Raw genomic sequence first — 27,541 nt, forward strand, 5'->3', positions numbered from 1 at the left:
GCCCCCTTTGGCTGGCTATGAGGTAGCCAGCACAATCCAGAAGAGAAGCCGGAGAGGTGCCATCTTTGGTGTGACTGGGCTGCTTATCCTAACAGCTGGGTCCTGCAGCAGGGAGCAGTATGCTGAATACCCAAGGAGCCTCAGAGCGCTTCACTAAGGAATCCCTAAGCCTCTCCTGGAGAAACGCTTAAAACAGCAATAGAGAGAATGACACACCTGGAATTCCAGCTACACAGGAGGCTGCAGCAGGAGTATCACAAGTTGGAGGCCATCCTGGGCAACTTAGGGAGAACCTCTCAAAATAAAAAATCCACAGGGCTGGAAGTGGAGCTGCTCGCTTGCCTGGCATGAGGCAGACCCCGGGTTCCAAAAACAAAAACAATGTTGGAAGTGTTTGCCAAGATAAAGGAAGAGTCCAATGAGACATGAAATCGCCATTCCACCTACATTGGCCTTAGAATAGCTTTGCCAGGTTCCATGGCCTGGAAGGTCTCCATTGCAGATGAAATAATTGAAATAGCCCATGAGCTCGTTACATATGGTTATGTTCAAAAACAGGGCTGACTTACCAGACAATTTTTTTGAGCATTAATATTTATTTATTTATTTATTTGCAATACTAGGGATTGAATTCAGGGACTTTCTACCTTTGGGCTGCACTCCCAGTCCTATTTTATTTTTTGTTTTGAAACAAGATTTCATTAAGTTGCTGAGGGTCTTGCTAAATTGCCGAGACTGCCAGTGAACTCGTGATCTTCCTGTTTCAGGTTTCCAAGTACTGAGCATTAACTTTTGCCAGCGTGGCTGGCTTCCAACCAGCGCGACCCTCCTGTCTCCGCCTCCCAGGAGCGGGGATTACAAGCGTGCGCCACCACACCCCGCAACTTTTTTTTTTTTAAACTTGGAATTGAACTCGGGAACATTCTGCCTCGGAGCTACACCCAGACACAGTTCAAATATGTTTAATTTACTTAGATTTTTATTTTTATTTTGAAGGTAAGGCTCTGTCTAGAACAGTCAAAATTAACTGGTCGACCATGGCCATGATTTTATTAAATACTTCACTTTATAGGACCAACAACTTAGTTTCTCTGGATTAAAGTTTGTGCCAATGCTTATGAAAAACATTAAATTTAAGAAAAGTATAAGTTAATTTAAAAATGCAAATGATAAGCAGGGCATGCTGGTACATGCCTGTCTTCCCAGTACTTGGGAGGCTGAGACAGGAAGATGGCAGGTTCAAAGTCATAGTAACTTAGAAAGACCCTGTATGAAAATTAAAAATAAAATAGGGCTGAGGTGTATAGTTCAGTGACCCTAGGATCAATCGCCACCATACACACACACACACACAGACACACACACACACACACACACTCACACACTCTCACACACAACAAGTCATATTTATACATTTTTCCTGCAGAGATTAATTAAATAAGACAGGTTTTTTTTCAACTTCAAACAGTGAGGAAACAAAACAAAAATCCTTCTTTTTCCCAAATAAGAACAATCTAAACTTTTGACAACCTACAGCCCTGTGAGAGTTTTAAATTTTTTCCTTTATTGTGTCTTCAGAGACCACTTACCTATTTTAAAAGTAGACGGCGTTCCTGCTAATGCAGTATATCCTACATGATCTGCTTTTACCAACCAAACCCTGTAGAGCAAGGAACTTGAAGAACCGGAGCACCATGGTCACCCGAGCAGCCCCATCCAGAAATACAAGCTGTCTGGTCAAGGTCACGGTGTCATTTTTACTACACAATGCAGTTCCGTATCTGTTTGCTTTGATTGGCTTCGGGAGGTTATTGAAGGCTTGCATTTCCCAATGCAAAACCAACTTAAAATAAAAATAAAGATTTATTTATAGGCCTAAAGGGTAGAAAACACATCCTTTTTCTTCTTTTTTATTTTCTTTTTTTTGGGGGGAGTAAAGAGAAAAATTAGAATAATGATGTCCAAGTATTTTTTTTTTTTTTTGCAGGTCTGGGGATGGAAACCAGGGGCATTCGACCTCCAAGCTACACCCCCTGCCCTATTTTTTATTCTTTATTTTGAAACAGGGTCTCACTAAGTTGTGAAGAGCCTCACTAAGTAGCTGAGGCTGTCCACAAACCGTGAACCTCCGGTCTCAGCCTACCGAATGCTAGGATAACAAGCGTGTGCCACCATGCCTGGCTACATTTTTAACATGCAAAGCATTTTATTTACAACTGCAAAAATCTTAAACCTAATAAAATGTTTTATGACAGTCTGGAGCACTTCTAGAAATTTCACCTCTAGAAATGAGAAACAGACTATTTGTGATGTAAGAGCAAATTCAAACGTGACTATTTGGAGACCTCTATAGCAGCTAAGTGGAAATTAGAGTCTTAAAACTAACGTCCTGTGCTTTCCTTCCTGGTCTTAATATGTTTGAATGGTTCCTCCAGACAGTGAGTTTGGGGATGGTCTCCCAGTAGTGTTCACCTTGGATGACAGCTCCGCCTCCCCCTGTGGTGGAAACTGATAAGTTCCAGCCCTCTAAGAAACAGCAAGGTGCTCCCTCCCCTGTTATTTGTAAGCTGACAGGAGGCAGACGGACACCTTCTGACATTTTATGCATGCTGTTTTCGTTCTCTGCTGCAGGGAGAAAAGCCTTTTATTTTAACCTGGCTGCCTTTGAAGAAGTGACAGAGAGATCTTCATGGCCGCGAAAGGTAAGAGCAAATATAGGCAGCTAACCCATGCTTCCTTCTATTACGCCTAAAAAGACACGGTGGTTGAAGTGCTCTAATCAGTGAGGTGCATACTTTTAAGGCTGTCAATTATGGCTTTTGGATAATGACATTTTAAAAATTTAACTCCAAGGAGTACGTTTCATTAACTTGCGAAAACAACTACAACACACATACACACTCACATTTTGTCTAATAAACTGAGAAAGCAGAGATGTAAAACAGTGTTTTGGTTGCTATGAATATAAACAGTGAATTAGCAAAAGAAGCTGCCTAGCAATGTTGAGAATTAAAAACATTTAACATCATACACGAGGAAAAGATGAAGTTCCAAGATCAAAGAGATCTGAAAAAAAAAACTTTTCACATATAACCTAGAAAGTGTTGAAGTACCATTAAATATTTTTAATTTCTCTTTTATAGTTCAAAATATAGAACAGAGATGTTTGTTTTGAAGAGTAGGATGTGTTATTAGATCTTAAATGTGATTAACTAGAAATGAATATTTCTGGTTTATGAATTTTAACATCTTTCAAAATATTTTCAGGAGTAAATTAAGTATAAGAGAGCAAATACAAAAACCTAATTTAAGCAAGTAGATCAATTGGGAACTTTTGAGGAGAGGGAGCTAGCACGTTTTTCCTGAAATCTCTAAAACTACGGAAATATTATTGCTGCTGTCTTAATTGAAAGAAGTAATTAAAAGACAAGAGGCGCCGTCGTTTAGGAAAATAAGTTACAGCATCGCTAAGAACACATGGAATTTGCATAAGAATTAAAATATAACATGATTCTATTCTATACCATAACAAACCATTAAACTTGATGTTAGAATAAAATGTTTTAGCATAAAGCATTCTGTTTTGTAATTGGTGGAACATCTTTAGTCTATTTAGAAATAGGACAAGTCCACATGTTGACATTATCCTAAATTAAACTGACGATTCATTCAAAAATTATGCGCTTACTTGTCCCCTGTATCAAAGCATACTTCAGACACTATTTAATATTAAGCTAATGGGGTGATATTTTCATTTTCATGGCCGCTTAACGTCGTACAGTCCCTGAGAATCATTGGGAGAAGTTATAAGCAAGTAGTAAAATATATCCAAGAAACAGCCAGAGCGTGGATTTAATACAAATGTGCTTTATTTTTTATATCTGAAGACAAACAAAAACTTAAGTCTGACACTCACACTTTCTTTCACTAAGTCCGACGCCAACACTTAGTCGAAAACTCTTTATCACTTTATAAAATAAAAGTTAACGCAGCCTGGTTAGCCTGTAAGGTAAAGAGTTGCAGGATGCGTAAAATATTTATAGAGTAGTTATACATTTTTAAAAGAGCAGATAGAAATTCAGAGGCAGACAGAAACTCAAAGGATTTCCTTGTACATCGGGTGGTCTGGGTCTTTGAAGAAATGTGTGACTAGAAAGCAAAGTTATACTCAAAATATAATTAACCTACCAAAAGAGCATTGATATTCAGTAATGATAAGGACTTAAGAACTACACTTACAGGCAAAACTTTGGGTGAAAAACTAACACTCTTGTGTAACCTACTCACAAAATTTAACACCTGGCATGGATAGAACACCTGTAATAAACTCTGTACTGTGTAAAATAATTGAAGTCACAGAGAAGCTAACTTTTAAATTAGAGTCTTGTTTGAGAGCACACGTTGGATTATTATCACTATACACCTAATTTGTGTGTTGTGTGTGTGTGTGTGTGTGTGTGTGTGTGTGTGTGTGTGTGTGTTACTGGGGATGGAACCCAGGGGTATTGTACCTTCGAGCCACACTCCCAGCCCTATTTTTTAGCCTTTAATTGTTTTTTGAGACAGGGTCTCACTGATTTAAGGCTAGTTTTCTTCAAGCCTATTTAAAGATATCACTTACAATTTTGTGATGTTCTCTGGCCCATGAAGTCATATTGCCAGGTAACATCTCCACAGGTAATACAGGTTATTTGTGCATCTAAAGGCAGGTCAATCTGTACTCCCCAAACAAAGGGCAGGCTGAACCGACGAACACGAGTGTGGCCAGCAACCCCTAGTTTAATACAAATAGACATATTTAGGAACAGGTAGTTCTCAAACTTTACGTTTGAGGAAAAAAAACAAAAGTTTCCAGGATGATCTCACCAAAGGCTGCTGCAACATGAACTGATAGCCCAGAGAAGGGAGGAAGTGATCTCAGAATACTAATCTCTCTTAACAGTCTCATGGAGAGACAAGGCAAATTCCACTCCTGAAGAGACTTTGAGCAAGGGATAATCTGGGCTCCAAGTACATCAATGTCTCCGGACTTACTGTGAGGTCCAAGGACCTAAAAGGCTTGGGTCAGGAACATAGAATCATTCGCAAGATAAGTTATAAGCTACTGCGCTTTATTGCAAAGACACCATTTGCAAGATAAAACATGGGGAGTTTGTCCATCTTTTGACTTACCCGATATGGTGGCAGATGCCTCTAATCCCAGTACTCAGGAGATGGAGACTGGAGGATTGTAGGTTCCAGGACAACTTCACCAATTTAGTAAGACCTGTAAGCAACATAGCAAGACCCTGTTTCAAAATTTAAAAGAAACAAAGGGCTGGGCAGGGGTATATCTGGAAGTAGAATGTTTCTGGGTTCGATCCCTAGTACCCTCAAACACACAGGCCCCAAAGAAAGAAAACAAAAAAGAAATTAATCTTACATCTTTTTGGAATTTCAGGATAATACATGTGTATAACAAATATACAGTAAAGTACAAAAAGAACACCAAACTTAGTTTCCATAATTTTTTAAAATAAAGATATACTCATATACCACCAGGAAGAGTGAAACATGGAACATTTCTGGCACGCCATAAAGTTCTCTTTCAGACTAATAATCATGTATATCTATTCCTAAAATAAACTACTATTTTGAATTTTATATACATCATAATTTTCCCTCTGTATTTTTGAAACTTAATGACAACAGTCCTTTTGGCATTAATACTGAAAAAGGATGCCTACTGCCTTTTAATATTTTCCTGAAGTTATAGCCATATTGGCTACTCTCCCAATTCTGACAAAATGTCCTGTCATCTTCCTGTAGGTTTACCACTTGGAATTCCATTTGCAGGGCCCCTTCCCAAGAGCAACAGGAGGTTCTTTTTTTTTTTTTTTTTTTTTTTGGTGGTGGTGGTACAGGGGTTCCTGGAAACCCTTCTACCTCCGGCCTACACTCCCAGACCTATTTTTTATAATTTTATTTGAAAACAGGATCTCTTAAGCTTTGAACCTGCGCGATCCTCCTGTCTTCGCCTTCCAAGCGCGGGGATTACAAGCGTGTGCCACCACGCCGGGCAAGCAACAGGGGTTCTAATGTCTATCTATTCCCTCTGCCCAAGATCTGAAAAAAAAGTTCAGAATAGGATCTTCATGGATAAAAAAGAAAAAGGTGCTATGCTATAGTATTATTAACTCCATGTGAATGGGATCAAATGCTATTTTTCCCCCACTGGGTTCTAATTTTAAAGCATATCCTGTACAAATTCCAAATGTCACAGACCAGTATAAACTTAGCTATCTATACTAATAATTAAAAAAATTTCCTTCAGGTTTAATAAATAAAGGACTCATCTGGCAAGTGTCTTTTATTAACACATATGCACACAAAATCAAAGAGCCTGTCATTACCAGAATCGATTCATGTCAGTTCACAAAGGGCCATTGGTTGGTTGTCTGTGTTCCTTCCGCAGTTTATTGGGTTGTTTGTTTGTCTGTTTTTTATTCCCTTTTCAGTGCTTATTCAGGGTCTTTGAATTTTTTTAACGATGGAAAATTTATTATCTTCGAAGGAAATTCAGTTGACTACTTTTCTTTCTTTTTTTGAGACTTAAAAGATACAGAAAAATCTCCCTCTCATATCCAAACTTCTGTGACTTTGGCTATCATTGCTGAAGTGAGACCCTTGGAATCCACTGTTAAAGATGTGTCTGCCCCTCCAATCTTAGCATATGCATAATGAGATGTAATGAGAGTGCTTATTCAAATCTTTGTGTAATTGTTATAAACATTCTCTTTGTATGAGTAAATGCATAACTGCATTTATTCATACATTAGTATACATTCATTAATATATTAATTAATATATAAAAATATAAATTAATATATATGCATAATATATATGCATTTAATTTGGCAAAATTATTCAACTTTATCTCATAACTAGAACCGACAACCTTCCACATTCTTGATCTCTGACTAACTAGTCAAATCATGATAGCATTGAGTAGGAAAAATCCTAAAAGGGGCACTGAAAGGAGAGTCATCGGGGGAAAAGCTACTGAGTTATGAAGTAACAAATATTTGAAGAAGGATTCAATGAAATTTAAATACGTGGGTTTTTTTTTTTTGTGTGTGTGTGTGTGTGTGTGTTTGTTTTTGTTTTTTTGGTCCTGGGGATTGAACCCAGATGCATGCTACCCCCTAGCTACAACCCACAGCCTGATTCTCCACTTTCTCTCTCTCTCTCTCTCTCTCTCTCTCTCTCTCTCTCTCTCTCTCTCTCTCTCTCTCTCTCTCTCTCTCCTTCTTTCAGTATTGAGAATGGAACCCAGGAGCATCCTACAAACAGGGTCTCACTGAGTTGCACAGGGCCTCACTAAGTAGCTGAGGCTGTCCGCAAATCCAGATCCTCCTGTCTCAGCCTCCCCAATGCTGGGATTACAAGCGTGCACCACCACACTGGGCTTTTATCTCTTATTTGGAAACAGAGTCACACTAGGTTGCCGAGAACCACGCTAAGTTGAGGAGGCTAGCTTTGAACCCGAGATCCTCCTGTCTTAGCCTCTCAAGTGCTGGGTTTACAAGCTTGCACCATCACACCAGGTAAAATACATGTTTAAGATTTTAATTCTCTTGCAGATGCACAGAACCAAAAAAATAAAGGTCTGCCTGGTTTTCTCCCTCGAGCTGTAGACCCAGACCAAAGCCTTCAGGTCTCTTCTTCAAATCCCAGGAACCAAGTATGGCAACCTGGCCTCTCTCCACCAAGCAGATTCTTGCCAACAGTCAGTGTCCCTCCTGGTCTAGAATATTTAAGCCAGGTATTTATACCTTTCTATTTCTGCAAATGCTTTCCCCTTAAAATCAATACAAACTTGGTTTCTTGCTTTTCATCTAAGGCTGAAAGATTTCAATCAATAATTTACTAAAGTCCGAAAAGTATTATGAAAGTCATGAAATTGTAAAATGTTGCTTTTATTTATGTTTGTTATTTGGAAATATGATTTTGTTTTCTTTTTGCCACTTGTATTTCCCTTACTCAGGCGGAGTGGTAAGACTAAATATTTTCGATAGAGCTGTTTAGCACATTTATCTACCTTCTGTTCATTGCTCAATGTGTTGGTAAATATATCCTCAAGGATCTGTCTAATATGTCTAAGTCACCTACAGCTATTTCATGAAAGAATACTTACTGAGTGCTTGTTATACTCAAAGCATAGGAAAAGCAGAAACCCTAGCCCCTCTTGCCTGAACATCTTGGCAACTGAAACAGCAAAACAAAAAGTTAATAAAGAATGTAAAAACAAAACAAAAAAAGCCAGGTAAAAACACACTTGTAAAAATATGCAGGCATATAGAGGAGAGAACATTTGTTGAGTCTCAAAATACTTGGGAAACTTCTGCAAAGAGCTAAGAATCCAGCCCTTCAACTGAACCTCAAGAAAGATAATAAATACCCCAGCTGGGCGTGGTGGTGCTCACTTGCAATCCCAATACTTGGGAGGGTGAGACAGGAGAATCGGAGTTTGCAGGCAATATCAGCTACTTCGTGAGGCCCTCTGCAACTTAGTGAGACCCTGTCTCAAAATAAAGAATAAAAAATAGGGTGAGGGTGTTGCTACAAGGTAGAACGCCCCCTGGGTTCAATCCTCAGACCTACACAAAAAAAAGAAAAATAAATAAAAAGAAAGCACCGGAAGGGAAAGCATATTATCAAATTAATGTTAGCATCTTCTGATACTGGTGCACCTTAAACCAGTGGGTTCAAAGATCATATTGCTGTCACCTACAGTTGTTCTAATCATTGTAGAGGAAACAGTGATTGAAGCCTTGTCAGCATTCTGTGAAAGAGATCTGAATTATATGGCAAATGAATAGCAATTGCTATTCACACATGTATGTGTATATATGCATGTATATGAACACACATATATTGTTGTTTTATTTCATTCTATAAAAGATTAGAAATACGCTTACACTAATATTGAGATGTCAGCACATTTGCTACAATTTTCAGCTTGTTTGGCATTCTTTCAAACCATAAAGTCTATCTCCTTTATCAAAATCAAATCTCTGTGTTAATTCCCTTAAGGTACAAGAGATTTCTGTTATGCCTGATAGGCTTTAAGCTGCATGCAGCATATGTTCCTGGGAAAATGTTTATAATTGCAGATGCCTTCTCCAGGAACCCACTGGCAGACAAATGTACTTTAGAGACTGGAGAGCTCAGGGAGATATGTAAAAGAGCTGGAGAAGCTAACCTACCGGCTTCCATCTGCAGAAAGGATCAGCTGTAATAGCTGACTAGAGTTGATTAACTGCTGCAAGCTGTTTGGGAATGTTGTCAGACAAGGTTTTGCCAAATATAAAAGTGATATAGCAGTGCCAGAGGGCTAAGGTTTGACGATCACATATGGTCACCACATATTCTTCTTCCACCCATGAACGATGACACACCCGGACACCCGGAGCCAGATGCTTGACATCCAAACATTTTTTTTTTTTTAACACCGCATGGGTAGAGATATGAACTTCTTGACTTCAGTCTAAAACATAGCACGTTTTTCCAACAATACGCCTTTCCTAATCTTTCTAAGAGAACAAAATATGCCATAAATCTTGGGGCATTTTACTTCTGAAGGGATTGATAACTTACTCACTGGATATTACAAGATACCTATTCATCTTAAACCAGAGCACATATAAGAGAATGAGCATTTCAATTGTTATACCATGAATCTGTAAAAGACACAAAATTAAGTGAATTTTTATTTTATTTTTATATTATTATTATTATTGTTATTATCATTACTGGTGGTACCGGGGTTCCTGGAAGCCCTTCTACCTCCGGGCTACACTCCCAGACCTATTTTTACATTTTTATTTGGAAACAGGGTCTCCTAAGCCAGCGCGCGTGCCTGGCTTCGAACCTGCGTGATCCTCCTGTCTCTGCCTCCCAAGCGCGGGGATTACAAGCGTGCACCACCACGCCTGGCTAAGTGAATTTTTAGATGTTAACTTTGAACTAAAAGATATAACAAAGTAAATAAAAATTAAGAATATTTAGAAATACTATATTCTTCAAAAAATAAATAGGCAAACCTAATAAAAATTATTCTATATTTAAAAAGTTAAGCTGGATAAGGCAGGCGTGGTGGTGCACACTTGTAATCCCAGCATTCGGGAGGCTGAGACAGGAGGATCATAGTTCATGTCCAGCCTCAGATACTCAGCCTCTGCAACTCAGTGAGACCCTGTTTCAAAATAAAGAATAAAAAATAGGGCCGGGAGTGTAGCTCAGAGGTAGAATGCCCTTGGATTCCATTACCAGTACCACACACACACACACACACACACACACACACACACACACACACACACAAAGTTAAGCTGAATGTGGTGGCTCATGTTTATAATCCCAGTACTTGGGAGGCTGAGATGGGATGATCACAGGTTTGAGGACAGCCTCAGCAAGTAGTAAGATTCTTCATCAACCTAGTGAGGCCCTGTTTCAAAACAAAAAATAAAAAATAAAGTAGGCCTGGGTGTGTAGCTCGGTAGTAGATTGCCTCTTGGCTCAGTACCCAATACCACACACACACACACACACACACACACACACACACACACACACACATAGCTCATTTTTTAAATATTCACTATGTTTTTTGTGAATCAAGTCTATTCAATGATGATTGAAAATATTGTTTCAAAAAGAATCTGAAAATAAGTATATGCATATATATAACAGAGGTTAAATCAAAGAATAAAATTAATGGATTATTTCTAGGTTGGATTGCATGTTCATAACAGTCAAACATTTTATCCTGTGGTGTCAAGAATAATTCCTATAATTTAGTCACTTGTAGGCAATGCCGCACATAAATATGCAATTTATTTTGAAATGCATATATCAAGTGAAATCAATGGTACCTATCAACCTCATGTTTTTGAAAATTCTTAAGCTGGATATTCAAGGCGGTCATTGCATTTTCATTTCTATACCTCCGTCACTCAAAGAATAATTTACTTGCCCTGACACCTGAATATATAGTTCAGTGTGTTTAAAGTTTCCAACACGTCTTAGTTCCTCCACCAATGGGAAAGGATTCAGAGGGCTCATTTGGACCATGGATTATAGGTGGCTGAGGGCTATCTAAAGGAAACCAAGAATAACCCAAACCAAGACCCTCAATCCAGGACATTTGCCACTGAAAGAAGTCAAATTAAATCTTATTACAGAATAGAGGTAAGAACGAGAGTAAGGAAGATAGGGAGCAAAGGCGCTTGAGTGTCACGGTGTCACTTAAGAATCGCTTTCCCTAGTTACTAAGTTTAATTTAGTAACATCGTTAACATAACAGAGTAGAAATTCGCATGTGGGAATTAGTGGACATCCACATGCTTTGTGATCTTGAATAAATGTCTTAATTTACCTGGGACCGTTTTCTCATGTGTAATATTAATGGTAGTTATCTCTCTCCGATTTGTAGGGATTGAATATTATGTTCAAATATGTCGTACACTTACTACCGTATGATAGTCCTTCAGTTATCAACTGCTAGTATTGGACATGAGAAAGGTACAACTTCCATTTCATTGTAGGGTTGATCCAAATCGATGATTTCACACTGCTGAGACTAAAATTTAATCCATGACACCAATAATAAAATTGTGTAAACGCAGGAACCTTAGCCCTGACCCAAGAGATCTCCATCCTCATATTATACAGACAACAACTACTAATCTCCATGCATATACTTGCGGCGGCTTACCCCTTCTTTTTATACAAGTTTTCCACAAGTCTCCATTTCCTCCCAGAAGATGAAATGATGCACTTTTATGATGCAATACACTATTAAAACATTTTCTGATGTATTTTAATTTTGCAGGTGGACATGGTGACACATGCCTGTAATCCCAATACTTGGGCGTCTGAAACAGGAGGATTGAAGGTTCGAGGACAGCCTCAGCAATGTAGTGAGACTCTCAGCAACTTAGTGAGATGGATTCAAAACAAAAAATAAAATAGGGCTGAGAAGTTTGCCACAATTATCATGACTTTAGAGTATTTAAGATCATAAATTATTTGGGGGAGATATTGCATGTGGAGTCTTAGAATCTGATAGCACGCTTTTATCAATAATAAGATTTTTTTGTGTGGTACTGGGGTTCCTGGAAACCCTTCTACTTTTGGGCTACACTCCCAGACCATAAATATATATATATATATATATATATATATATATATATTTTTTTTTTTTTTTTTTTTTTTTTTGGAAACAGGGTCTCTAAAACCAGCATGGCTGGCTTTAAACCTGCGCAATCCTCCTGTCTCTGCCTCCCAAGCGTGGGGATTATAAGCGTGCGCCACCACGCCCAGCCTCAATAATAAGATTTAAAAAGAGAAAATGAAATAAGTTTTATCCTTGTTTCAGGATATTCAGGGGGAAAGAAGGAAATAGCATAGCTTCAATTCTTCTGGGTTTGTGGGGTCCAATCAATAACAAATTTTAGCAATTATTGGTTTGGCTTAACATTTCCTTGAGAGTTTTTTTTTTTTTTTTTGTTAATGTGAACAGAACATAAAGGGAAGAAGATCTTAAAATAAAATAAAAGATAAAACATGAAAAAAATACAATAATGAGCAGCATTGCCAGTGTTAACAATCTCATTTGAGCCGGGCGTGGTGGCGCACTCTTGTAATCCCTGCGCTTGGGAGGCTGAGACAGGAGGATCACATGGGTTCGAAGCCAGCCTCAGCTACTTAGTGAGGCTTTCAGCAACTTAGTGAGACCTTGTTTCCAAATAAAATATAAAAAAAGGTCTGGGAGTATAGCCTGGAGGTAGTAAGCCTCTGGGTTCCACCCCCAGTACCACAACAACAACAACAACAACAACAACAACAACAACACACACACACACACACACAATCTCATTTGAGTGGGTTTCCAAGGGCTGAGGATGGAACTTAAATTACACAAAAGGAATTTTACTCTAAGAACACAGCCTTCATATTCCTTGTAAGAAAGGAATTTGCACTGCCTACCTTTTTAACACAGTCATTTGTTAACTCTCTCTATATATTTTATCTCTGCAAACTAACAGTATTTTTAACTTCATAAGACAAATATTGGGTCACATGATTAGTGGCAAAACTCTCCAGTTCACTCAATATTGTGCTGACATCCACAAGTTTTCTATTTTTTCCAAGCCCGAAAAACAGTATGAATGAAAAATGTGTATAAAATATCTTCTTTCATCTTAAACAAAATCAAACTTTCTCATGGAGAGGAATGAGTTGTTGGGTGACACAGAGACCAGAGATGGAGGGATTGAAAGGAGAGGGGAAGTATTCAAGTCACATTTATGTCATTTCATTTTTTTAAAAACTTTAGGGAGTTTTAAAACATCTTTGGCATTATCATTTACAGATTATTGTTATTAGTAGTTGTAGTAGTAATAATACTACTGTGGATTAAAATTAGAGGCATTCTTCCTTTAAATTATACCCCCCAACACAACTTTTTATTTCTTATTTGGAAACAGGTTCTCGCTGAGTTGCTGAAGGTCTTGCTAAATTTCTGAGGCTGGCCTTGAACCTGCATCCTCCTGTCTCAGCCTCCCAAGTAGGGGGATGACAAGCAGGCACTCCCACACCTAGGTTAGAGATTATTTTAAAATCCTCTGCAACTGTTGTTTTGCACTACCACAGTGAGGGTTCGCAGAGTTAACCACTGTCCTTATTCTTAGCAGTACTGTCTTGTAATATTAAGGGTTTCTGTAAAATTCTTACATGAACAAAATGTATCCTCCTTTGCTTTATAAGACGTGAGCTGTTTGAGCCATTTGAAAAGAGAACATGAGACTCGCCTGATTCCATGTACGATAGTCAATAGGTTAATAGTAATATCCCCAAAGGTTTTCAAAGTGTTGTGATGTAATACTTTTATTTCTTTATGTCATCCTTTAACAGTTAGACCTGATAATTATACACCAGCAGGTGGAACTTCTGGGAAGTAAGTACTCTCCATTCTATGTGTATTAAAGCTCTTGAAAATATTTTAGTTTTCAGAAATCTCTTTACATCTAAATATGTTATAAGCTATAGAGTTAAATAGGTAGGCTAAGCCGGGCGTGGTGGCGCACGCTTGTAATCCCTGCGCTTGGGAGGCTGAGACAGGAGGATCGCACAGGTTTGAAGCCAGCCTCAACTACTTAGTGAGGCTCTCAGCAACTTAGTGAGACCCTGTTTCCAAATAAATTATAAAAAATAGGGCTGGGGTTATAGCCCAGAGGTAGAATGCCCCTGGGTTCCATCCCCAGTACCACCACCACCCTGAAAAAAATACTTAGATCAGTATTTTTAGATCAGTAAATCAGTATTTTAGATCAGTAAAAAAAAAAAAAAAACTTAGATTCTAAATACTTCGAATTAGATCAAAAGGAACAGTTGATCCATTTTTAACAAAACCAAAAGTAAAATTATTAGTGTGATTTAAATAAAACTAAAAGTGTGAAACTCTAAGTTTTTGGTGCTATTACTATCCAAATTCTAACATTATACTTAAGGTTAAAACAATAAAAGGTATTTGATCATTCCTATGGATGTTAGATATTTAAACTTCATGCCAGGCGTGGTGGCGCACGCTTGTAATCCCAGAATTCGGAAGGCTGAGACCAGAGAATCGCGGTTCGCGGACAGCCTCAGCTACTTAGTGAGGCCCTTTGCAACTTAGTGAGACCCTGTTTCAAATTAAAGAATAAAAAGTAGGGCTAGAGATATAGCTCAGAGGTCGAATGCCCCTGGGACCCATCCTTAGATCCGCAAATATAATTAAATAAATAAATAAATAAATAAATCTTAACAGCTTCAGAACTGGAAATAAATTTGACCAAATAACAGAACTCCATGCAAAGTGGCACTGTTTTATCATTTCCCTAGTGACTCACCAATAGGCAAAGTCTTTATTAATACACGAGCCTAAGCTGGCTGCAAAGTACTTAATTTTCTGTTCCTAATATATCCTATTATTCCTAAAATGAATTGAAATTAAAATATTTGGTTGGGTAGCAGCAGTTATTGATGGATTACCAGTGGGAGATTTTTAGATGCAATCATTAGCTATCACTTTAAGTTGTCCCAGCGACTTCCGTAACCGTGATGGAGTTATGATTTGAAGAGTAGATTCTTTATGGCAACAGTTCTTTAGCTAAAAAGTGGTACTATAGAGCCGGGCGTGGTGGCGCACGCTTGTAATCCCAGCATTCGGGAGGCTGAGACTGGAGGATCGCGGTTCGCGGACAGCCTCAGCTACTTAGTGAGGCCCTCCGCAACTCAATGAGACCCTGTTTCAAATTGAAGAATAAAAAACAGAGCTAGGGGTGTAGCTCAGAGGTCAAATGTCCCTGGATTCCATCCCCAAACCCACACACACACAAAAAAAAATATTCTGGAATCAGATTGAATTAATTTTATAGCTTTGCTCTCAAATTTATCTTTGATTTCCTCTGCTTCAGGGGACTAGATTTACATAGAGACCATAAACTGAACAAATAATTAATTTTCTTTAGACAACTCCTCTCCTCTACCCACATAAAAGTGTAGCTACTAGTCAAAGCATTATTGTGTGAAATTTTTTTTCTCTGTTAGTGATACTCGGCACTGAGACCTCCAACAAGTATGAGATTAAAAACGGCCTCGGACAAAGAATTTACTTTGCGGTAGAAGAAAGCATCTGCTTCAATCGTACTTTCTGTTCCACACTGAGGTCCTGCGCCCTGAGGATCACAGATAACTCAGGTCGAGAGGTGATCACAGTCCATAGGCCCCTGAGGTGTAACAGCTGTTGGTGCCCGTGCTACCTACAAGAGGTGAGTCGCTGCTTCTGAATGTCTTTTTTAAAAAAAATTTTTAAGAGTAGCAATTCTTTCTTTAAATGAATTTATCCAGAGCTATGAGGCAATTCGCCTTTAATTATTTAAATTAGTATGTTGCTTTTTAGGATCAGAGCACCCTGAGGATTTGGTAAGTCACTAGATTTATTTTTTTCCAACTGAAAACTATGGTGTCTTCTGTGATGTTAGTGGAGACAGCTTGTGCACCACGCAATTAAGACAAATCTTTAACTTCTGTGTTACCCACATCATTGTAATGTCTACAAACTCCACCACTAAGCAAACACAATTTTGTGTTCTGTAACAGTAGCAAAATCTAGAAAGGGCCAATGATACTAAATTTCTCTAAGTTGTTCTCTTGGTTTGGTATTTGTTATAGGACAGAATTAATGATCGCTAACATATTTCTATTATTTATTTATTGCTCCTTACTATGGAATCTCACATTCTATTTGCCCAACTCCATGCTAAATTCTATAATTTGGCAGAGACAGTGTTATTGTTCCAGAGAAAATAATTCAATTTTTTTATTTTAAAGTAAAAGAGATTCTTGTTTGTTTATTTATTTATTTATTTATTTATTTATTTATTTATTTTATTTTGTGTGGTTGTGTGCTGGTACTGAAGGAGGAACCCAGCGGCTTTTCTACCTCCAGGCTATACTCCTAGACCTGTTTTATTCTTTATTTGGAAACAGGGTCTCCCTAAGTTGCTGAGAGCCTCACTTTAGTTGAGGCTGCCTTTGAACCTGTGCAATCCTCCTGTCTCAGCCTCCCAAGTGCTGGGATTGCAAGCGTGCACCACCACAGCCAGAGATCCTTATCATTTTAATAGACCTATCACAATGAATAGATTGACAAGATGAATTCCAAGTGACATGAAACTTTCACTCTCTTACTGATTTTGATAGGCCATGTGTGCTGAAGAACTGGTTTCATTCTTCTTGTGTTGCAGTTAAGAAAACTGGGTACAAACAGCGGAAGCGCCATCCCTTGATCATACCTCAGAAAGGTGATAAGGGACACCTGCCTGGTGGCGCATGCTTGTAATCCCAGTACTTGGGAGGCTGAGACAGGAGGAACAGGAACGTGGTTCGCGGACAGCCTCAGCTACTTAGTGAGGCCCTTTGCAACTCAGTGAGACCCTGTTTCAAATAAAAAATAAATTAAAAAAGGGATTAGGGGTGTATCTCCAAGGTAGAATGCCCTTGAGTTCAATCCCCAATACTACAAAAAAAGAAAAAAAAAGAAAAGCTAATTGGGGCAGGATATAGATGTCCTTATTCAACTCCAAGCTTCTTTGTTGAAGTTCTATGTATAAATGTCATCCTTAGGACAAGGACAATAAATAGTCATATGAAAGGTGATTATTTAAAACAATTTCTAACAATATCTCTTGAGCCTAATTCTCCAACTATTTATAGGCAAACACCTGGCCACATAAAAAAAATGGGTCATGTACCGTGCACAAAGTCCAAGAATTCTCATCCTCCTATGAAGATATTTAAGGTTAATATGCTTCAAAATGGCATAGACATTATAATAATAAATACATGTTCATTTTAAAACTATTGATAATTCATGTCTTAAATCATGTCACTTAAATATAGGATGTATCTTGCTACCCATTATTATTTTTTTAATTTGGTCAAAATCAAACCAACTTTTTTTTTTTTTTTTTTTTTTTTGCGGTACTGGGGATGGAACCCAGGGACTTTCTACCTCTGAGCTACACCCCCAACCTTAGTTTTTATTCTTTATTTTGAAACAGGGTCTCACTGAGTTGTGAAGGGCCTCACTAAGTAGCTGAAGCTGCCCATGAACCATGATCCTCCTGTCTCAGCCTCCCAAGTACTGGGATTACAAACGTGTGCCACCACGCCCAGCAAACCAAGTATTTTTAAAGTGAACTCAGAGCTGGGTACAGTGATACACACCTGTAATCCCAGTATTTGGGAAGCTGAAACAGGTTCAAGCCATCTTAGCAAGTCAGTGAGACCTAGTTTCAAAAGAAAACATACAGCTGGAATTACAAGTGGTGCACGCTTGTAATTGCAGCATTTGGGAGGCTGAGACCAGAGGAGCACAGTTCACAGATAGCCTCAGCTATTTAGTGAGGCCCTTCGCAACTTAGTGAGACCCTGTTTCAAAATAAAGAATGAAAAATAAGGCTGGGGGTGTAGCTCGGAGGTAGAATGTCCCTGGATTCCTTCCTCAGCACAAACAGACAGACAAACAAATAAATAATGAAAGTGACCTCAGAACAAATCTAAATAATTCTAAGCAGTTTAATTATGATCACTTCAGTTTATTCAAGAGCACTATAGACAAGCTCATAGGACTATCAATATAACAAGAAACAAAGAAACACAAAAGCAGAATAGATGATGGGAAACTGGCTTAAAGACAAACATTTGTTTTCACTCTACCCATTCCAGAATTATCTTACAAAAGAATTTTAATTAGATAACACAAGCACGGAAGAAAATAAGGTCAGATACTAAAGAAATGCCTAAAAATAAAAAAGTGCAACTTCTGGTCCATTGGAAGACATATAGCTGGCGATCACATTGGTGTTTGTTTAATAACTATAACTCTGTAAGAAGCATTCATTTTTAATCAAATACTAAGAAGCCAGTAGATGAACATTTGAAAAGAAAAAGAATCATAAACATTTAATAATTGGCAAACGAGGAGCTGGGCATGGTGGTGCACGCCTATAATCCCAGTACTTTGGAAGCTAAGACAGGAAGATCGTACTTTGAGGACAGCCTCAGCTACTTAGTGAGGCCCTTTGCAACTCAGCAAGACCCTGTTTCAAAATTAAGAATGAAAAATAGGGCTTGGGGTATAGCTTGGAGGTAGAATGCCCCTGGGTTTCATTGAACCTCAGTACCACTAAAAAAAATAAAAAAATAAAGAAAATAAAGAATTTAAAAAAATAGGGCTGGAGTATAGCTTGGTGGTAGAATGCCCCTGGGTTCTGTCCCCAGTACCACATAAATAAATAAATGAATAAATAAATAAATAAATAGGGTTGTGGTATAGCTTGGAGGTAGAATGCCCCTGGGTTTCATTGAACCTCAGTACCACTAAAAAAATAAAAAAATAAAGAAAATAAAGAATTTAAAAAAATAGGGCTGGAGTATAGCTTGGTGGTAGAATGCCCCTGGGTTCTGTCCCCAGTACCACATAAATAAATAAATGAATAAATAAATAAATAAATAGGGTTGTGGTATAGCTTGGAGGTAGAATGCTCCTGGGTTCCATCCCCAATACAGCAAAAAAATACAAATAAATAAATAAATAAATGGCAAAGGGTTCTTAAAATAGATGTGTAGTTGTAGCTACAAGTGATAGGAAGGAGTTATGAGTTACCAAATAGTGAATGGCTTATGCTTGATCAACTTCTGTACTTGAAATGAAATGGCCAAGAAACCTTTCTTCAGGGTCAGAAGAAAGCCCAGGGCTGGATTCTTGCAGGAAGTAAGTCGTAGATTTCTAGCACATAGTGGCAAATGGCTCTATATAGGGTGTTTCTTTATTTCTATAACAAAGATGTCATAAAATGTGAGGGACAAAAACCCCAAAGTCACTGCAGACATTTAGAAAGTCTTTTTAAGATACAAAAATAATACCATAGTAGTATATTGTTCAGAGGTAAATTTGCATTATCATGTAATTTAATAACTTTACATTTTTCACTTTATCACCATATCTTCTTGCAGTTAGAAATCCAAGCCCCTCCTGGTACCATAGTTGGTTATGTTGCTCAGAAGTGGGACCCCTTCCAGCCCAAATTCACAATACAAGATGCAAACAAAGAAGATATTTTGAAAATTGTTGGTCCTTGTGCAACATGTGGCTGTTTTGGAGATGTGGATTTTGAGGTATGATTGATTAACAAAAAAATAGTTTTCAACTTAGGTCTCAAATTTTTACAATATAATTCAATTTTAAAAATACTCAAACCGCCGGGCGTGGTGGCGCAAACTTGTAATCCCCGCGCTTGGGAGGCGGAGACAGGAGGATCACGCAGGTTCAAAGTCAGCCGCGCTGGCTTAAGAGACCCTGTTTCCAAATAAAATATAAAATAGGTCTGGGAGTGTAGCCCGGAGGTAGAAGGGTTCCATCTCCAGTACCACCAAACAAAACAAAACAAAACAAAAAACTCAAACCATGCCAGGTATGGTGGCACGTGCTTGTAATCCTAGCATTTGGGAGGCTGAGACAGGTGGATCGTGGTTCACGGACAGCCTCAGCTACTACTTAGTGAGGCTCTTTGCAACTCAGTGAGACCCTGTTTCATAATAAAGAATAAAAAAAATAATAATAAAGCTGGGAGTGTAGCTCGGAGGTAGAATGCCCCTGGGTTTCATCCCTAGTACCACAAACAAACAATACTCAAACTATGAAATAAATTCATAAAATAACGTATTAGGGAAATGACCTAACAAACCTATAATTTACACAGCAATAATAAAACCTCACCAATCTGGAGATACTAAATCAAGAATAAAAAAAAACTATAAAAATGTACCACCTTGGTCATGATGTCTGTTATAGACAACTGCATGTATTATTCAAAGTAGTTTTAAAAATTAAGTTAATGATAATTATCAAATAAAACTATTCCTGAAAGTATTTTTAGCTACTATACTGCTATACTTAAAGTAGTAAATGCCTTGTTTGTAACCCAAGTTTTTGAATACCATGATTTTTTTTTTTTTTTTTTTTTTTTTTTTTTTTGCAGGTGGGGATGGAACCCAGGGGCATTTGACCTCCGAGCTACACCCCCTGCCCCATTTTTTATTCTTTATTTTGAAACCGGGTCTCACTGAGTTGCAGAGGGCCTCACTAAGTAGCTGAGGCTGTCCTCAAACCGTGAACCTCCAGGTCTCAGCCTCCCTAATGCTGGGATTACAAGCGTGCGCCACCACGCCCGGCTTGAATACCATGATTTTATATACATATGGTTTTGGATTTTTGGTAGTTAATATTTTCTCATTTTGAAAAGTAGTGGTATATCCTGTTTTGGTGGGTTTGATTTATATGAAATTACAAGCACAGATATTAGTATAAAGCAAACATGTGTGTGTTTATAGTTTATCTAAATCATATATCTTCTTTCCTGCAGGTGTGATGGTTACATAACCCAGTTCAGATTTCATTTCAAAAGAACACTCCATTAAAATATTACTCATTTAACGCCGGGCATGGTGGTGCACGCTTGTAATCCCCGTGCTTGGGAGGCGGAGACAGGAGGATCGCGCAGGTTCGAAGCCAGGCGCACTGGCTTAAGAGACCCTGTTTCCAAAACTAAAAAATAGGTCTGGGAGTGTAGCCCGGATACACACACACACACACACACACACACACACACACACACACACACATACATATATTACTAATTTAAAATCTAAGTTTGAGCTGGCTGTGGTGCCCAAGCTTGTAATTTCAGTATTTGGTAGGCTGAGATAGGAGGATCACAGATACAAAGAGAGTACTGAGCTTCTTATCAACCTATTAAGACTCTGTTTCAAAATTAAAAAAAAAAAAAAATAGGGCTGAAGGTATAGCTGGAGGTAGGATGTCCCTGGGTTCAATTTTCAATACAATAAACAAATAAATAAATAAATACTATATCTTGGGAGCCAGAGACAGGAGGATCACAGGTTTGTGGCCAGCCTCAGGAACTTGTAAGGCCCTCTGCAACTGAGGGAGATCCTGTTTAAAAAAAAAAAAGTCTGGCTGGGGGGTGGAACTGAGAGGTCCAATCCCCCATATTAAAAACAAACAAAAAAAGCTATATTTGTAAGGCTTACTAAATTTGTTTGCTAAGCGATCCAGTCTGAATTTTCTGTAACTAAATGTTAAAATAGGTAGTTGCAAACTCAATCTGTGACAGTATGATGATATATCTTAATAGATTCTTCTAGACAAACATCTTGGGCAGAGAGACAACCTAATTTAAAAGGGCATACTTAATTTTTATTCATTTATTCACATGCACCCCCCCCAAGACATACCATTTTTAAGACTTCCAGGAACACCACACACACTGAACACACAGCAAATTGTGCTAAGTGAGACGTCCCGAATCCACCCATTCCAAAAGGATTTGGCATGGCGTCTTAGGAGTAAAGGAACTGAGGGGGATTTCAATGTAATAGTTTTAGTATTCATAGTATGGCAGTCCCCTTAGTAATGTTCTCTATTTTCTATCCTCTGCCACCATATGGAAAGTGAAAGTTTAGATTAAATAACTTTCAGCAGCAGCTTGGAAATAGGGAACAGAAATGCACAGTTCATAAAGTTAAAAGGTAGACTTCTTCCGGCAGGGAAGGACTGATCGTCTTTGATGCCAGATGGGTCCGAATTTTCTGCATTATACATTAATAATGCTCGGAGAATTTTTAATGTTAAAAATGGGACTTAGGGTGAGTTAAAAAGGAATGACTTAGCAAGTTCCTGATTATAAAAGAAAAGTATAATTAAGCAATGGGGAATAATGCTTAAACGTTTTAATAATTCTAAAATCTCAGCAGTAAAAAAAAATTAAAGTTTAAAATTATACCTAGAAATTATTTTAATTAGCTCCTTCTCAAAGATATCTGCATGTGTGTGTTCTCATATATAAATAAATATATGTATAAACTCTATATATGAAGTGTATATATAAAAACCATATATACATATACATTATACACACAAATCTATATTTATATATACATATATACATATATGTATATATATTTAATATATGTATAGAGAGGGGGTAGAGAATTCGGGGCTGGTAGAGGGGTTGTTTTGGGGCTACAACCCCAGCCTTATTTTATTTTTTATTTTGAAACAGGGTCCCGCTAAGTTGCCAAGGAGCTCCCTAAATTACTGAGGCTGCCCTCATACCTGTGCTTCTCCTGTTTCAGCCTCACATGTAGTAGAATTACAGGGCCACACCATTACAACTGGTTTATAGCTTTTGTTTGTTTTTGTTTATTTTGTTTATTTATTTATTTATTTATTTGACGCTACTGGGAATGAAACCCAGGGGAATTCTACCTCTGAGCTATACCCCCAGCCCTATTTTTTTATTCTTTATTTTGAAACAGGGTCTGAGTTGCAAAGGGTCTTACTAAGTAGCTGAGGCTGATGTGAACTGCGATCCTCCTGTCTCAGCCTCCCGAATGCTGGGATTACAAGCATAAAATGCACGGCTGTTTTTATTTTTTTTTATAGGAGTACTGGAGTTTAAAATCTGTACCACAGGTAAAGGAGTTACCTCGATTATCAGGGAATATAACAGAATCATGTACCTGCTGCCATCTTGTGGCAGTCAGGTCTTAATTATTTATTGTTATTATCTTCTCAACCTGCATACAAAAAAGGAAAAAGAAAGGAATTATGGTGGATTAGAAAACCATCAGAACAGCATTCTTTTTGAAGAGTGAATTGGAAAGTTAAATTTACAGTTGCAGGCTAAACAAAGCAAGTGGAACAAAGTGGAATTGACACTTTTATTAATTAGTTATTATTTTGTGTGTATGTGTGTGTGATCTGAAGATTGAATCCAAAGACATTCTACCTCCACATTATACCCTCAGCCCAATTTTTCTTTATTTGTAAACAGGGACTCGCTGAATTGCAGAGGCTGGCTTCGAACTTGCGATCCTCCTGTCTCAGCCTCCCAAAATTTAGGCTTACAGATGTGTGCCACCACACCTGGTGGGATTATCACTGCTTGATGAGGAATAAATTAGTTCATCTCTCTCATGAAGTAAATAGACTGAAGAATATAAAGCCATCCCTTCTTGTCTTTATATTTAATACCTATGATTTTTTTTTCCAAGGTGAAAACCATTAACGAAAAACTTACCATTGGGAAGATTTCCAAATACTGGTCCGGATTTGTGAACAACGTCTTCACAAACGCTGACAACTTTGGCGTTCACATTCCCGCGGATCTAGATGTGACTGTCAAGGCAGCGATGATCGGTGCTTGTTTTCTCTTTGTAAGTGTGACCTTCCACAGCAAGGGTGACAGTCCTCCTTCTCTCCTGCCATCCGCCGCAGAGCCCTTTCCAGTTGACCCCGTTTTGACCTGCAGCGGCTGTTTTGTGCACGGAAGGCTAACCACACATGTCAAGGGCCAATGTTCTTCAGAAACCAGAAGTTAAAAGCCTTTCTATTAGCCCCTCTCCAGTGTCCTCATAACACCCAAGGATAGATGCGCCATCTATCTTTCTCGCCATTTTCTCAAAAACTCAAAAAGTTTTCCCTTCCTTTCATTGTCAATCAAGGTTTTCCAGCTTATTTTTCAGTTTAACTGGAAAGATGTGAACATTAAGTCCTACGCGACTTACCCAGTGTACACATCAGGATCATTTTATGGCTTAACAGTGAGTTAGATGATATTCTGATGGTGAGAACAGTTTCCTTGCCCTTCCAATCTGAATATAGATAATGAGATGACACAAATTTATAGCTTACCTTCTCCACTATTAGAGACTCCCAGCCGGGCTTGGTGGCCCAAACTGTAATCCCAGCATTTGGGAGGCGGAGACCGAAGGATCACAGTACGCAGACAGCCTCAGCTACTTAGAGAGGCCCTTTGCAGCTCAGTGAGACCCTGTTTCAAAACAAAGAATGAAAAATAGGGAAGGGGGGTGTCGCTTGGAGGTCAAATGCCCCTGGGTTCCATCCCCAAATCTGCAAAAAAAAAAAAAAATCTCATGTATTTTGTGTGTGTGTGAGTGTGTGTGTGTAAGGTAGTATCTCTTTGTAGGTTTTTCAAATACTTTTATGAATTTGGTGATTGTGTTTATATATCATAATGAGATTCAAAGCGATATGTACACATCACTTGGTAATGATTCCCTCTGGGTCTCAGCCTGATCTTCCCCTTCTCTGTGCATTTAGTGAGATTGGCAGTGATACCTTCGTACATGGACATAACATTATTTGAAATGTTTACTTCCTTGATCTCCTTTTTCCCTCCTCCTCTTCCACCTCCAATACCTTCCGCCATTCTACTCCTGTCTCTCGTCACTAATCTGAAGTCCCTGTGTCTCCTGTCTCTCTAGGTTTCACATATGATGGAAAACATACCACCCTTGACTTTCTGGCTCATCTCACTTAGCATAATATTATCTAGTTCCATCCCTTTTTCTGCAAATAACAATTATTTTTTTTCTTGTGTCTGAGTAAAGCTCTTATCGTGTAGATATATACCACATTTTCTTTATTCATTCATCTGTTGATGGATACCTGGTTTCATAATTTGGCTATTGTGAATTGGGTTGCTATAAACAAAAACTCATGGGGTTTTAAAATAAAACAACCTTCTTCCCCATATTTTCCTGTTCTTCAGAGTTGCAGGATCTTAAATCTTATGAGTATATTCATGTATGATGCTAATTAATGACATCAGCTTGTAGTGACTGAGTCTCCTCTAAAGATATTTGGAAAACATATTGAATAAAATTAATACCTTGGGAACACCGCTGATGAATACTCCTAATTTAGCACAGAAATAGAGACAGATGAAGCGTCTAAGAGGGATACATACTCACTGAGAATAGATAGTGACACCTATCCACTTGTTTTTTAAAAAGCATATTATAAAAACATTTGCATCTTTTTGCCAATAGAGCTTTTACAATTTCTCCAGTGTATTTCCAAAGTAAATTACTTGCTCATATATATTATCATTTCAAAGGCAGGTGCCCATTACAACTTCCTACACTGACCTAGTGTATCTACAATCTAATTTCACCAAAAAAATCTTCATTTTGACTGATGATACAGTGCTAATTTAGATAAGGTTTCCAAGTTACTTATGGTCTGAAAATCCGACCTGTCAGTGTCGGAAAGCTTAAAACTTTGCAGTTTTTCTCCCCCTGATAAATTATATCCTGCAGAAAACCACTGGGAAATATAATTGCTTTATATAATCAAAGCTTACATGTCAGACTCTTGATCCTAATTCCTGCCTTTTGTAAATTCACTCATATCCAGTTTATTTATTTGTAGGATTTTATGTTCTTTGAACATTCGCTAGCTGGATTATAACAAGCAAGATGAAGAAAACAATAAAATATGCAGAATACATTTCAGTAAGTAAAAGGCCATTTTAAATGATCTCTTTCCCTTTGAAGATGTCTATATTTGACACTATCTAACTCTTTTTCATTTTCTTCTAGATATCCCTTGGGTCCTAGATTTCATTTCTGAATGGTTTAAGTATGTTCTTTTTCCTTTTTGTAACAAAATGTTAATTATTATATTTATTAAAACATAATTTAATGAGGCAATTATCCAGTTGTGAATGCATGAGAGCTAAATGCACAATTACTGGCCTGAGCGCAGGGTTGCTTTGAGAGATTACCATTCTTTCTTTTTTATCCTTTTGAAGTTATTGCAATGGAAAGCATGAAAGATGAGAACTGAGGCTTGCAGAATCAGTGGTGGATTCAATGTTTAGAGAACACTTTGAAGTTTTTCTGCTACGAAGGGAGGTTACTAATCAAAAGGACCGAACGTTTAAAATGTGTTTTTTTTTTTTTCAAAAGTAGTCCCTTTTGACTTTGTTTGCTAATTTTCTGATTGTAGTGAAAATTTTTTACTTTGGAAAGTTAACGTTTGAGTAAATAATATGCTTAAAGATGAGGAAGGTAGATGATTTTCGATTCATGCTCGTGCAAAGGACAGTTATAGTTAATAAGGAATTGATATGTATAACTAAAGCATATGTCAATGCCTACTCATGCCAGAGCTTTTCGTAGCCATACCAATCAACTTCTAATTTTGTAAAGAAGTGTTCTTTAGCAGAAATTTTATTATATTCAATGAAATGTCAGCCAATTAAAGTATATAAGTCTCTGAAAATTAAAAATGGACTATAGGTCTTAAAAACAAGCCAAAACAATCAAACAAATAATATCTGAATCCATGAGGCAAGTTTGGAAGTAAGAGAACGGAGTAAATTCAGCAAAACAATGCCTTCCATTCTTTATGTTTTTCAAGTTTCCTGACTACTATACCCTGGTCATTCACATATTTCTAAAGCCCACACAAGAGGAAAGCAACTTTTTTTTATGAATGATAATAATTCTTTCCTTTTCAAAATGAGAGAACAGATCTTTCTTAAGCAATTCACAGTAGAATTACACAAATAGTACCCACATTTTTATGTAGAGAGGAACATGTTTGGAGAAACTTTGGGCAATCCTCCCGCTCAGAACAGGGAATGTATTCCAAGTCGGTATTACAAATTCAATTGCTTGAAATCAGGAACTGATTATCTTCCAGAAATAACATCAAATGCACAGTTGTGCTTCCCAAACAGCTCACAGGTATCAGTTTCGTTCTGTGCTTCAAGGTAAGGGCTGTAGGTTATCATGTAAGATAGAAACAGAAGCTCTTCCCTACTTTTTGGGTTGATTTTCTGTGGTATTCTTTGTCCTCATTTCATACCTCTACCTTTTCTGATTGCCCTTTTCTTGAGCTTGCAGAAGCCAAGAACTGCCTCAGTCAAGGCACAAACGTTCTACTTGCAGCAAAATAGCTAAAGCACTAAGCAGCAAAATATAATGATGCTTCAGTACCACACACCATTTCTAGCAGTCACATGGTCCTTCAGTGAGGCTGAGTTCATGTGCG

The 27,541-nt window shown here is 37.9% G+C and overlaps 1 protein-coding gene across 1 annotated transcript; it reads left to right on the forward strand.

The window, feature by feature from the left end:
* Positions 1–2,689: 2,689 nt before the first annotated feature.
* Positions 2,690–25,951, forward strand: PLSCR5 (phospholipid scramblase family member 5; the record flags this gene model as incomplete). Its single annotated transcript, XM_080696600.1, has 7 exons — positions 2,690–2,702; positions 7,623–7,804; positions 13,960–14,002; positions 15,637–15,857; positions 19,609–19,770; positions 23,731–23,892; positions 25,913–25,951. The coding sequence occupies 7 exons, from the start codon at positions 2,690–2,692 to the stop codon at positions 25,949–25,951; spliced, it is 822 nt and encodes a 273-aa protein (XP_080552726.1).
* Positions 25,952–27,541: the final 1,590 nt, after the last annotated feature.

Source organism: Muscardinus avellanarius, assembly GCF_963383645.1.
Source record: "Muscardinus avellanarius genome assembly, chromosome: 5".
Taxonomy (NCBI): Eukaryota; Metazoa; Chordata; class Mammalia; order Rodentia; family Gliridae; genus Muscardinus; species Muscardinus avellanarius.